Source organism: Nicotiana tomentosiformis, chromosome 6, assembly GCF_000390325.3.
Source record: "Nicotiana tomentosiformis chromosome 6, ASM39032v3, whole genome shotgun sequence".
Taxonomy (NCBI): domain Eukaryota; kingdom Viridiplantae; phylum Streptophyta; class Magnoliopsida; order Solanales; family Solanaceae; genus Nicotiana; species Nicotiana tomentosiformis.
The window spans coordinates 29,196,734-29,211,662 of NC_090817.1; the positions used below are offsets into that span (position 1 = coordinate 29,196,734).

At 40.6% G+C, this 14,929-nt stretch overlaps 1 protein-coding gene across 1 annotated transcript; it reads left to right on the forward strand.

Annotated features, from left to right (window-relative positions):
• The first annotated feature begins 6,622 nt into the window (after positions 1–6,622).
• LOC138893733 (uncharacterized) lies at positions 6,623–7,450 on the forward strand. The gene is made up of 2 exons (XM_070178387.1): positions 6,623–6,995; positions 7,365–7,450. Exons 1-2 carry the CDS (start codon positions 6,623–6,625, stop codon positions 7,448–7,450), a joined length of 459 nt encoding a protein of 152 aa, XP_070034488.1.
• Positions 7,451–14,929: the final 7,479 nt, after the last annotated feature.

Sequence of the window (14,929 nt, forward strand, 5' to 3'; positions counted from 1 at the left end):
TGAACACATTAGGTTATACACTACCTGAACTTGCCTCATGCTATTGTCTGGTGTGTTTCTGGATAATGTTGAATGGCTTACCAATGGTATTAGCATGTTATCATGCTCATCCTGTGGGTGGTTTAGCAGTATTCAGCATGGTTTCTACATGCATGCTTCAGGTAGTATTTTTAATAAGCTTACAAGGTATCACATTGCACATTACAATTGTTTGGTTCAAATTCATACATGAAGCTATTACTGCACCTTGGTCTCTTTCTGTGAATAAGGTTCGACAGTTCCTACAAAATGCACTGAAGTTTCACAACTCATGTGATACCTACTGCTTTCATTTTTATATTGTGTATTGTGTTATCATTTTCCAGTGGTATTAGTGTGTGCTCATACTCAGCCTGGAGATGATAATGCAGAATACATACTATGCTTGCTAAGTGAGCAGGTTAATTATTAGATTATTTGGACAAACTCAGTATGCTACCTTATTTTGAACTGGAAAGCTTTATGGAGTTGTTCATTCTGAAGCAACATTGATGGTTAGAAGATCTTTCTTGCTTCAATTCAATGGTGTAGATGTTTGAAATTCATGCTAGCCTTGTCCATTTTCAATGGAATGCATACTCTGGTGCCTGGTGAGAGTTTGATAGGTGCTACTTGGTATTTTCCCCTGGCTATTGGATTCACATACACTGACTGGAGAATGAAGCATTCAGCTTATCATTTTGTAATAGCTAGTTCCTTAGTTCTTAGATATTTGATACGACTAGTAGCTAGTTGTTTTGTGCATCTTGTATTTAGTGTTGGACATCTTGTAAGATTTGGACCCAATTTTGAGATTTTATTTGTATATTAGCCACTAGGCAACCTACCTAGTGGTATATTTGCTTTAAAAAAACTAGCTTTCATGGCCTCGCCAGCCACTGGCTAGCCTCTAATGGAGGTTGGTCAGTCGTCAGACAACCCTAAACAGCTTCCCCAAACATCTAAAAACCCTACTACAATCACAAACTACGCAAAACTCCTCCAGCCCCAAACATTAAATGCCCCCATGCACGTAAACACTGTCAACCTAAAACCCGTCGAGTATCTGCATGGAGAACCAATGGTGAGATGGAAGAAACCTAAGGTTAAACCATCTATATTGTAGCAAGGATTACATCTAGCAGTCCTGGGCAAATTCTCTTATGGAAAACCTGTGATACACGACTTGAGAAAGGCTATACCAATCCAATGTGAATTAAGAGGCCCATGTTCAATAGGCTTGATTGAGGATACGCATGTTTTGATCAAATTGTCATTAATGGAGGATTATGTTCACTTGTTGTCCAAGCCAGCCTTTTATTTGAAGGTTCAAAGTGATTTATAGTAGATGAGATGCACTAAATGGAGCCCATGGTGGAAACCTAACGAGGAAACTCCCATTGCAATTGAGTGGATTTTGTTTCTGGATCTTCCTCCCAACGTTTTTGATAAGGACTTTGTGTTTTCATTAGCTAATGCAGTTGGTAGGCCACTTCATATTGATCTGGCCACTCAAGATGGCACAAGACTTAGTTGTGCAAAGGTCAAAGTTGAGGTGAATTTACTAGCAACACTGCCTCAAAGTATTAAGATCATTGAGGAGGAAGATGAAAGTGGCCCTGAGAAATCAAAATGGGTGAAGATCAAGTATGACTATATGCCTAAATACTACAAAACTTGAAAGAAACAAGGCCATAACGAGAGTGAATGCTGGGTTATTCATCCAGAGCTTCACAAAAAATTAAATGAAGAAGATAATGATCAAGGCAAGGAGAAGAACATTATTATGCAAAGATATGTTGTTGGAAGTGTTGCAGCTTCTACCAAGGTCCTAACAAGTGGAAAAGTATTGAGCAATCCAGTGCCAAATGCTACAAGGAATAAATGGATGCAAAGGAGGAAGAATAAGTATCAAAGGGACAATATAGGGTATATAATTGATGAGGCTGGGAGTGGAGATGTTACGAATACTCAGGAGTTGAAGGAGAAGAAAGGCAGGGAGTTAACTGGAAAAGTTGATGATGTTGGAAAAGCAAAATCTAATGTTCCAGTGAAAACTAATAATAAGTTTGCCTTGTTAGAAGAATGTGAGATTGATGTACAAAAACAAATAAAGAAGGAAGCTTTGGAAAAGTTGTTAAACAATGAGAAGACTGGGGCAAAGAAGGTGAATTCTACATCTTCTGGGAAAGATACTCCAAATAAGGCAGGAGTGCAAAATCCGGCAAATCAAATTTCTAGTCCTACTGATGTTGGGATTGGGATTGAGGAGGCAAACAAAAAGGAATCCACGATTGAGTGGGTCCATATAAGGTTTGGCACGAATAAAGATGAATTGAGAGAGATGGATTTGAATGTCATGAAATCACATCGTAAACCTATGATGATTCAAAGGGGAATGAAGTTAACATTGAAGTGAGTTATGATAGAATGTTATGGAGTGATGAAGTGGATTTTATGGAGGCTCAAAATACCACAAATATTAGTACCATAAGCAAGGAAGAAAGAGGCGTCGTTCTTGCTAAAGCAACAATTGTTGTAAGCCCAATATCTACAATAAATCCTAGAAATTCAGAAAGTAGGGTTGAAGTTGGAGAAGGGAAAAATCAATCATTACCTAATCCGATGATTGGAGAAGATCAGGGAACATATAAAGAAGCTTGTAACACAATTGGACCAGTTGGAAAAGCTTTAGCTAGGAACAAAACAAATGGAATAGTAACTCCTACAGAAACTGTTCAAGTGCTTGATTAGTCTAGAAGTGTCTTGGTGGAGATTTTGGGCCAAGGAAAGGTTTACAATGGTGATGTAAATACTTCAAAGGATACAGTGATGGCAAATCAATAAACAGCTCAAGGAATGACTATTGATCTAAATGGAACAGTAAATATTGGGAAACTCGTGCTTTCTGAGAATCCTAATTTGGGTGATGTGTATCCCCTGCAGTTCAAAGCGATTCAGGAGGCTATGCGTGTTAAGGAGCTCAATGTTGGTGTGTTAAAGGAATCTACAAACAGGGCTCATGATCAAATTGATTTGCTATCTAGGAAGGGAATTTCTGAAACTAGGCATAACAATAAAACAATTCAAATTGCTACACCTACAATAGATGGTCCTGGACTGTTAGCTGGAAAAACATTTAGTGTCACTAATGGAATATTGGTAAAGGGAGTTCTTATTAACAACAGGGGTCAAAAGGAGCTTGGAATGATTTCCAAAAACCATGAACCAAACTTGTTATCTCTTCAAGTGATAGATGATGACAAAGGAGATCAAGAGGATTTGGGTGAAGATTATCAAGAAGAATCGATAGATGCAAACTTTCAACAAGTAGCTAGAGTTGGAGACATCTCACCTAAGAATGTTAACACAAAGAAATTATCTGGAAAACCCCCAAGGAGGCAAAAGAAAGACAACAAAGATAGTGTACCTTTAAGGGTGCAACCTGTCACGCCCCAACTTCGGGAAGAGCAACCGACGCTCAATCGAGTGAACCCGGTCGAGCAAGCCTGTAGATACTTTCTACCCAACTCACCATTGATCAAGAGAAGACATGATTTCATTAATTATATAGTAGGAAGGTCATATATACAATACTAAATCGTCTCATTGGTTACATCATTTTAAAGTCCAAAAATACACATATTCTTATGATTCGAGTAAAACAAGAGATCAAAACACAACATAATCTGTTTGACTTTTCTAGCACCCATGTACAACCCACATAGTGTCTATAGAGCCTCTAAAATATACAAAAGAGTGTTATGATAGTGCCGGCAATAAGGCCCCGGCTATACCTCGAGACGTGATAATAATATGAACAAAAGATACAATACGTGACCCCAGGATAAAGTGGGGCTCATCAAGTCTGTTGAGAAGAGGATGTACCACTATCGCTGATCGACACTGCCTTATATGGAACCACCTACATCTATTTAAAGATGCAGCGCCCCCGGCAAAATGGACGTTAGTACTGTCGAATAGTACTAGTATGTAAAACTAAACACCATCTCAATAGAATGAATAATAATACAAGGGGGAACATTCAAGAATTCAATAAGAGCTTCAAATAATACTAAAACATCAAGTTAAGGATCACATAAGTTTTCAAGTCAATTTCCATATTATTAGGTTGGGTGATCTTTAGTGCCGATATACCATAATTCACAATACCACCGTATTCTTACACGAAGTCTGATCACGACCCGATCGGCTAGGTCATCTCATTTGAGACATCAACCATAACCACAATTTCAATTATCATTTCCAGCACAGTCACCACTTTGTGTGTGGCATGGCATCCGATCACGGTCCAATCGGCTAGGCCGTCTCACCCAAGACATTACCTTTTTCAGTCAATCATCTCACATCATACTTCTTTCATATCCTTTAAATTTATTGGCACTAGTGGCCACAATTGTTAAGTCATTCTTGGCATTTGGCCGTATTTCATAATTCCAGTTCCCTTTTTCCACATTCAAGCATCATTATCATTATCAACAACAATAAGGCTTTCCATTCAAGACATTAAATTCACATACGGGCAATTTGGGAATTTTAGGCACATAGAGGCTTTTCATACAAGTTGGCATAACAACCTTTATTTCGATCTTGACTTCAAGTCTTAACATTTCTAGCACATATTTCACATTTTGAACACATCCTCAAATGGCAAGATGACATGATGAATCATTTAGGATAAATATTGAACATACACCCTTCAACACGAACACATTAGGAATAGCCAATTATATAATGATCAATTTGGGACTTACACCAATTACATGAACACTGTGGGAGTTGATTCTAAGAAGAAGGGGGTTTAGCCCACATACCTCAATTGAGCTTCCTTTAAACTCTAAACGTTCCGAAATTCTTATCAATTTCGTTCTATTTTAGAAATATAACAAGTTGAACCAAAATTAAGAAGATGGTCATGATTCTAGATCATTTGAGCATATTATCAAGCACTAGGTGTGCATTAAGGTTTCAAGGTCTTTTTATGGAGGATTCCATCATCCCTCAACCCACTCTTTACCATTTTTATCTCACAACCTTCCCACATTCTTTGATAACACATGCATGCAAGAAAACAACCCCTACACCCAATAATTGTCTTTCTAATTACTCCCTTTTCAGTAGATTTTCGAAATTAAGAGTTAGGTCATAGATTCTTACCTTTAGAGTGAAGACTTCTTTGTTAATGCTCAATAATTGAGCAAGAATTGATGGATAATAGGTTGAAGGTTACTCCCCCACTCTAAGAACTCTGTCTCACTCTAAGAATATCAGGAATATGCTCAAAATGGACTATGGCATCTATTTTAACGAGATAGGGTGGAGTTTAAAAATCCCAAAAATGAAGCTCCGAGATAGGATCTGCCGTCGCATATGCGACCGCCTAATGGATATGCGGTCCGCATATCGGCCGCACAATTTGGTGTCAAAAAAATAGGAAACATTTGTCTAGGTCTGCGGTCGTTATGCGGGCGGCAGACCTGTTCTGTGGTCGCATAATACGCCGCAGAACCTCTCTCCGTAAAATCTCAAAGCTGGATATACGATCGGAGTGCGGCCCGTAAAATTCTTTTGCGGTCGCATAATGGGCCGCGAAATTGACATCAAAAATGGCCCAAAAGCTTATCTCGCATAATGGGCCATGAAATTCTACTATTATTAACCTTTGTGCCTACCCCGGCATCGCGGAATCCCGATTTTCATGAAACATTTCACGGGGCCTTACACAACCAAAGAGGATTGTGATCTCTAATTCCAAATAATTTGATGGATAATGCTCTAGTTTGGAATGTGAGGTCGATTAACACACAAAAAGCTTTCAATAGGTTGTTTAACCTACATAGAAAGTACAACTTTTACTTGATTAGATTGATTAAACCTTGGCAAGACATTAACAAGCTGGAGGATTATAGAAGAAAGCTAGGAATTCATTCTGCTTATGCTAACATGAATGGCAAATCTTGTATTGCTTCCCAAGAAGAAGAATGTAGCTACATTTTCTGATTTGAGGCCAATCAGTTTGAGCAATTTTTCCAACAAAATCATATCTAGAGTTGTTCATGAGAGGTTAGTAGATCTACTGCCTTCTTTAATCTCTCCGAATCAGGCAGGTTTTGTCAAATGAAGGAGCATAGTGGATATTATCTAATTAACTCAAGAGATCATAACTCATATTAGATTGAGAGGGAAGCCATCTAATGTGGTAATCAAATTGGACATGGCAAAGGCTTATGATAGAGTCTTGTGGTTGTTTTTGACAAAGGTGCTGAGACAAATGGGATTTGGAGAGGTGTTCATTGACATGATCTTTAGATTAGTGTCTAACAATTGGTACTCAATTCTCTTGAATGGGCAGGACAATGGCTTCCTAAAATCTTCAAGGGGAGTTAAGCAAGGTGATCCTCTCTCTCCTACATTATTCATTCTAGCAGTTGAAGTGCTTGGGAGAGCCTTGGATGCCTTGTTTGACAATCCTAATTTCATAGGATTTGGTATGCCAAAGTGGAGTCAAAACATCAACTACTTATCCTATGCAGATGACATAATTATTTTCTGTTCTTCTCATTATGGGGCAGTTTAGCTTATCATGAATGTATTGGAGGAATATGAGAGAGCTTCAGGTCAAAAGATCAACAAAGAAAAACCTTTCTTTTATATGCATGAAGATGTACTTGCAGATGAAGCTAACACAGTCCATTTGATTACTAAGTTTCAAAGACATCCCTTTCCATTCACATATTTGGGATGCCCTATATTTTACAGCATGAAGCAGAAAGATTTCTACAAGGTCATCATCTTCAAATTACATGAGAGATTATCATCATGGAAGGGTAAGCTACTATCAATTGGTGGTAGGGCAGTCTTGATTGCACATGTGCTAGAGAGCATGCCAATTCATCTTTTGTCAGTTGTTAACCCATCAGCATATATGATCAATCAGTTACATAAGATTTTGCTAGGTTTTAGTAGAGCAATTTAGGCAATGGAAAGGCTAGACATTGGGCTTCATGGGATAATTTATGTCTGCCTAAAAGTAAGGGAGGTCTTGTCTTTAGATCCTTACATGATGTGTCTAAGGTAATGTTTGCCAAGCTTTGGTGGAACTATAGAACAAAAGACACATTATGGTCTACATTTATGAGAAACAAATACTTCAAGAAGGTTAATGAGGTGCTAGTTCCTTGGAGAAATGGATCCTATGTGTGGAGGAAAAAAACTACAAATAAGACATGAGGTGGAGAATCAATTGTGATGGCAACTGAAGAATGGCAGCTCCTACTTCTGGTATGATAATTGGACTGGACTTGGAGCTCTTTACCATGCTTCAGGTCCAGATCATTTGTGTGATGAATCTATAAAGCATGTGGAAGATGTGGTGGAGAATGGGACATGGAATGAAGTGCTATTGAGGTAGCTACTATCTGAGGAGTTAGCTGACCATATCCTAGAGACAATCACACCACCTTCAGATCACTCAATGAAGGATAAGCCTTGGTGGAATTTAGAAACAAATGGCCAATTTACTGTGAAGTCTGCTTGGCAATACATAAGGAAGAAAAGAGAGGAGAGCAAGCTATACAAGTTCTTTTGGGTAAAGGGATTGCCTTTTAAAGTTAGTTTCTTCATGTGGAGGTTGTGGATAGCAAAGTTGCCTTTAGATGATTGGATCTTAAGGTTGGGGTACTGCAGAGCATCAACATGTTGGAGTTGTAGGAATCCTAAAGAAGAAATGCTACCTCGTGTCTTCTTGACATCTCTAGCTGCCAGGTCTGTGTGGAATTACTTTGGTGCACCTGCAGGGTTCAAAACACAAGGGAAGCAGCTGGTACAATTGATAAATGAATGGTGGAACAAATTGGGAAATACAGGTTTGAAGGCAGTATACCAAGCATTGTCAAGCTTGATTGTCTGGCACTTGTGGAAGAATAGGAATTCTGGAATGCATGGGAAATATGTATCTATTAATAGGTTGATTATCCAGATATCAACCTCCATCCAAATGCTGCTGAAAGTGAGGAGACCAGGCATCAAGGGTGTCACAGCAAACTGGCCAGACCTACATGACAAGTTAGCACATCATGTTCCTAAACTAGGTTATACTAAGGTGTTATGGAAATTACCTCTTGTGGGTTGGATAAAATGCAATACTTATGGGGCTTGTAGATGAGACAATGGAGGAGCTTCATATGGTTTTCGCATAAGGGGTGGAATAGGAGACCTCATCTATGCCCAGCAAGATACAGTAGAGGATGCAACAAACAACATAGCAGTGGCACAAGCTATTCTGGAGGCCCTGAGGTATATTATTCCAATGCAATTTCCTCCATGCATAATTGAAACTGATTCTTTGCTTATGAAAAATGTGCTGGATGAAATTTGGGAACCACCTTGGAGCATAGCCAATCAGGTTGATGAAATTAAAATATTACTGTCTAGGGGTGTACTTCATATAGTCCATGTACTGAGGGAAGGCAACAAGTTAGCTGATCATCTAGCAAACTTGACCTTGGACCAACAACATATGCAACAGGTACATTCATTTTGGGAACTAGACATACAAGGGAGAAGGATTCTAAATAATGACAAACTTCAAATACCCTATTTGAGGGAAAGAGTTGCCAAGTCAAATACTAATTGATGAAGGTGCTAGATGATATGGAGGATGAGGAGGAGATCATACTAGTGAAGAGGAGGAGAAGGTATTATGGAGAAAGGAGGCAAGAAATAGGGGATAGAGATGACATGACCCTTCCAACTCAAATCCTAAGGGAGGAGAGAAGGAAGGATGTTTTCTCTAACATGTTTGTTAATTTTGCAGGTACTTTGGAGGAGGTGTGGCTCTATGTTTTGGCCAAACCAATATAACGATCCGGCCGATCATTTTGAGTATTACAACCTCATTCCCCCATTTACTGCTCAATTTATGCTTTCTAGTTGTTATGTGACTTTCCGGGATGATTGGTTCGGGTCCGGTGAGGTTTTGGAATGAATTGGAACACTTAGTTCCAAGGTTTAAAGCTTAAGTTAAAATAGTGACCGGATGTCGACTTATGGGTAAACGACCCCGAAATAGAGTTTTGATAATTCCAATAGCTCTGTATGGTGATTTTGGACTTAGGAGCATTTCTGGAAAATTATTTGGAAGCCCGTAGCTAAATTAGGCTTGAAATGGGGAAAATAGAAATTTAAGTTTGGAAGTTTGACCGAGGAGTTGACTTTTTGATATCGGAGTCGGAATCCAGTTCTGAAAATTTTCACAGCTCCGTTATGGCATTTATGACTTGTGTGAAAAATTTTAGGTCAATCGGAATTTAATTGATAGGTTTCGGCATCGAATGTACAAGTTGGAATTCGTTAGTTTTCGTTAAGCTTAAATTGGGGTGTAATTTTTTATTTTAGCGTTATTTGATATGATTTGAGGTTTCTACTAAGTTCGTATGATATTTTAGGACTTGTTGGTGTATTTGGTTGAGGTCCCGGGCACCTCGGATGAGTTTTGGATGGTTAACAGATCAAAATTTGGACTTAAATAGCTGCTGGAATTTTCTGATGCATGTATCTAGTTTCCTTCATCGCGTTCGCGAGGGGAGTCTAGCGTTCGCGAAGAGGAAATTTAGACTGGGCCATTTTATGCTTCGCGTTCGCGACCGAGGGCACGCGTTCGCGAACAATCGAAGGGCAAAGATATGCGTTCGCGCTCGCGTTCGCAGAAGGGAAAGCCGGCCTGGGGTAAATTTGGTCTTCGCGTTCGCGAGACCAGGCTCGCGTTCGCAAAGGAGGAAATTCGGGCAGCACAATTTTGTGCTTCGCGAACGCGAGGAAGCTTCCGCGTTCGCGAAGAAGAAATGCCTGGACAGAAACTTTATGTTCTGAAAATGAACTCGAGAAGAGGTGATTTTCGGGAGATTTTCAAGGAAAATAATGGGGTAAGTCTTCTTAACTCATATTGGTTAATTTACCCGAATCCATGGTTGTTTTTAACATTTAATTAGTAAATTGGGTTGAAAAATTTAGAAAACCATCTTGGTTTAATTTGAAGATTTGAGGGTCAAGTTGATGTCGAAATTTGGTAAATTTTATATGTTGGGACTCGTGGTTGAATGGGCGTTCATATTTTGTAACTTTTTTGGGTTCCGAAACATGGGCCCCACGGGCAATATTTGGGTGCAATTTTGGATTTTATTGGAAAATTAATACTTTCATATGCAATGAATTCCTATAATTAGTATTGACTGAATCGAATTATTTGTGACTAGATTTGAGGCGTTTGGAAACCGATTCGCGAGCCAAAGGCATAGAAGAATAAAGAATTACGCGGTTTGAGGTAAGTAACAGTTCTAAATTTAGTCCTGAGGATATGAAACCTCGGATTATGTGTTATGTGGTCGGTTTTGAGGTTACGCACATGCTAGGTGACAGGCGTGTCGGCGTGCACCGTAGGAATTGTGACTTGGTCAAATTTCATGGAACTGTGTAGTTGAATAATCTGTTGTTATTTGTACATTCTCCATGTAGTAGAGAAATTGAACCTCAAATCATGTTTAGATTATGTGTAGGCACTGTAGAGACCCACAGAGGTCGTGTACATGTTGAACTTTCTGCTAAATTGTTGTTTGTACTAAGTCATAATTTACTTGTTTATTTTATATCAGTTTCTATTGTTCATTATTGATACATCATATCATTGTTGTTTGGGCTGATTTTCATGATTATTGAGAGCCCGAGAGACTCGAGGTATTTATGACTGAGTGAGGCCGAGGGCCTGATTGTGAGATATTATACTATAGTACGTGAGTTGTTCGTGCAGCACGTGAGTTGACCGTGCGGATCCATATATTATACTATAGCATGTGAGTTGTCCATGTAGCACGTGAGTTGTCCGCGCGGATTTAGATATTTTATTGTAGCACGTGAGTTGTCCGTGCAGCACGTGAGTTGTACGTGCAGCATGTGAGTTGTCCGTGTAGATTATAGCGCTTGGGCTGAAGGAGCCCCTCCGGAGTCTGTACACACCCCCAGTGAGCGCAGGTACCTACTGAGTGCTGAGTGTTGAGTGAATGGAATGGCTGAGTGACTATGGTTCTGAGAGGATGCATTTGATTTCATTATTGTTGCACTTCAGCTGTCTTATACCACTCTTTTGAAAATTTCTGAGAGATATTATCTTATGTTTCAGTTGAACTTGACCTAAAATTACTGGTTTGGCATTAAATGTTGAACTTGAAAGCATGCCTACCTTGTTATGTTGGAAATTACTGTAATTGGACTCAGTTGTGAAGCTCGTCACTACTTTCAGTTCTTTATTTAGTATTATTACTTGCTGAGTTGGTTGTACTCATACTACACCCTTCACTTTGTGTACAGATCCACGTGTTCCCGGACACAGTGGGTGTTGATTTTCTTTGCACATTTGATTATTCGGAGATTCCAAGATAGCTGCCGGTTTTGCACACCTTGTCTCTCCTTCTTTGTCTTCTTGATTACTGTATTTGGTCTCAGACTAATAAAGACCGTATTTTCCAGACTTGTGATGTATTGCTCATGTACTATATGACACACCGATAGTTAGGAATAATGCATTATATTGTGGGTTTTCTATCCCGCTTATGAGAACTTTTACTATTAAAACTGCTTTAAATTCAGTTTTATTAAAAGTTTTGGAAATATTTGTGAGAAATTGGCTTGCCTAGTACCATGTTAGGCGCCATCACGACAGGTTAAGATTTTGGGTCGTGACAAGTTGGTAGCATATCCTAGGTTACATAGGTCTCACGAGTCATGAGCGGGTTTAGTATAATCTTGCGGATCGGTACGGAGACGTTTGTACTTATCTTCTAGAGGTTGCCGAACCGTTAGGAAAAATTCTGTCGTGTGAATTTGTTGATTCCAGAAACTAAATTTCTGTTATTCTATTTTCTCACAGATGGTGAGGACACATACTATCGGATCAGACTGTTAGCCATCGGTGCCACCAATTAGGGCTACAAGAGGTCGACGTCGTGGTAAAGGCCAGGGCCGAGGTAGAGGTCGAGGTGTAGATCGTACAACAGTTGGAGTAGCACATGTAGCACCACCAGCTTCTCCAGCTTAGGAGAAGATTCTAGATATAGTTGAATTGGTGGGACCAGCTCAGGCACCAGTTATGTCTATTGTGATTTCAGGCCTACAGGAAACTCTAGCATAGATATTGACTGTTTGCACAGGCCTTGCTCAGGTGGTTTTGGCTGAGGCCACACCAGCCACTTCTCGGGCTAGGGGAGGTACTCATACCCCTGTTGCCCGTACTCCAGTGCAGGTAGTGCAGGGACTTCAGATACCGGGGACACTACCAGCCAAGCCAATTGTAGCTCCTCAGGCCCCGGTAGTCCCCGTTATGGCTGATGATGAGCAGAGGAGACTTGAGAGATTTGGGAGGCTTCGACCTCCATCATTTAGCAGTGCTGAGTTAGAAGATGCTTATAGTTTTCTGGATAAGTGCCAGTGGATGCTTCGGACAGTGGGTATTCTGGAGACTAGTGGGGTCTCATTCACTACTTTTCAGTTTTCTGGCTGCCTTCAGATGGTGGAAGGCTTATGAGAGGTACAAGTCGGTAGGTACAGTGCCACTTACATGGAAAGAGTTCTCTATTCTCTTTTAGGAGAAGTTTGTGCCGCAGTCTCGTAGGGAGGAGCTGCGCAGACAGTTTGAGCAGCTTCGGTAGGATAGCATGTTTATGACCCAATACGAGATGAGGATTTCTGAGTAGGCTCGTCACACAGTTTGGTTGGTTCCCACTGATAGGGAGAGGATTAGGAGGTTCATCGATGGCCTCACGTATCAGCTGCGGTTTCTTATGACTAGGGAGAGGGTATCTGGTGCCACTTTTGACGAGGTGGTTGACATTGCTCGGCAGATAGAGGTGGTCCGTAGCTAGGAGTGTGGTGATAGGGAGCCAAGAGGCCTTGCGGTTCAGGCGGTTTCGGTGGGGTACCTTCTAGGGGACACTCCTACCACATCAGGGGTCATCCTTATAGGCCCGCTCAAACGACTCGTCCAGCTCACTGTGGTGCATCAGCTAGCCATGGTTCTTACAGTGCTCACTCAGGCCAGTCTTCATTCAGGGCACTACCAACGCAGTGTTCTCACCATGCCTCGTCCGCTCAGGCTTCTACAGGTAATTCCTCGGGTTATCAGGAGCAGAAGTTCCATCAGAGGAGGGGTTGTTTCGAGTGCGGAGAGTTTGGTCATTTAAATAGAGATTGTCCTAGGCTATTGAGTGGGGCTCCACAATAGGGTTCTTGGCCAACGGCACCAGCAACAGCAGTTACACCACCCACCCTACCAGCCCGGGTGGGGCTCAGCTAATTAGGGGTCACCCAAGAGGGGGAGGCCGATCAGGTGGAGGTCAGGCCCGATTCTATGATTTTCCTGCCAGGCCAGATGTTGTTGCTTCAGATGTAGTGATCACAGGTATTGTCTCAGTGTGCCACAGGGAAGCTTCTATATTATTTGACTCTGGTTCTACTTATTCGTATGTATCATCGTACTTTACTAATTATCTGGATATGCCCCTGAGTCCCTAGTTTCACTTGTTCGCATATATACGTTGGTGGGCGATACTATTATTGTGGACCTTATGTATTGTCCATGTGTGGTAACTATTGGGGAACTGGAGACTAGAGTTGATCTCTTATTTCTTAGTATGGTTGATTTCGATGTAATCTTGGGTATAGATTGATTGTCTCCATATCATGCTATTCTGGACTGTCGCGCAAAAACTATAACGTTGGAGATGCCGGGTTTGCCTAAGGTCGAATGGAGAGGTCCTCTAGATTATGTTACCGATAGGATAATTTCCTATTTGAAGACCGAACGTATGGTTGGGAAGGGGTGTTTGTCATATTTGGCCTTTGTGAGATATGTTGATGCAGATACTCCTACTATTGATTCAGTACCGGTAGTGCGAGACTTTCTGGATGTATTTCCTGCAAACCTATCGGGTATGCCACCCGATAGGGATATTGATTTCGGTATTGACTTGGTGTCGGGCACTCAGCCCATTTCTATTCCTCCATATCGTATGGAACCAGCTGAGTTAAAAGAATTGAAAGAACAACTTCAGGAACTTCTTGATAAGGGGTTATTAGGCCTAGTGTGTCGCCTTGGAGTGCACCGGTTCTATTTATGAAAAATAAAGATGGTACTATGCGGATGTGTATCGACTACAGGTAGTTGAACAAAGTTACAATCAAGAATAAGTATCCTTTACTGCGTATTGCTAATTTATTTGACCAGCTTTAGGGAGCGAAGGTATTCTCCAAAATTGATCTGAGATCTGGGTATCACCAGTTAAAAATTCGAGACTCGAATATTCTAAAGAAGGCATTCAGGACACGCTATGGTCACTATGAATTTCTTGTGATGTCTTCTGGGCTGACTAACGCCCCAGCAGCATTTATGCCCTTGATGAATAGTGTATTCTAGCCATATCTTGATTCATTTGTCTTAGTATTTATTGATGATATCCTGGTGTACTCACGTAGCTAGAAGGAGCATGTACAACACTTGGGTATTGTATTACAGAGGCCGAGAGACTTTATGCCAAATTCTAAGTGTGAGTTTTGGCTTTGTTCGGTGGTATTCTTGGGACACATAGTGTCCAGTGAAGGAATTAAGGTGGATTCGAAGAGATAGAGGCAGTTTAGAGTTGGCCCAAGCCATCTTCAGCTACTGAGATTCATAGTTTTCTCAGCTTGGCCGATTATTATCGTCACTTCATGAAGGGTTTCTCGTCTATTGCGGAGCCTATGACTAAATTGACCTAGAAAGGTGCTCCGTTTAGGTGGTCAGATGAGGGTGAACAGAGCTTTCAGAAGCTCAAGACACCTTTGACTACAGCCCCATTACTAGTGT

What these genes read in the sequence shown, in the direction of transcription:
- LOC138893733 (XM_070178387.1), top strand. Translation starts at nt 6,623, where the DNA reads ATGAATGTATTGGAGGAATATGAGAGAGCTTCAGGTCAAAAGATCAAC. An exon ending in GTTACATAAGATTTTGCTAG is followed by an intron (nt 6,996 to 7,364) that starts GTTTTAGTAGAG and finishes ACCATGCTTCAG; the next exon opens with GTCCAGATCATTTGTGTGAT.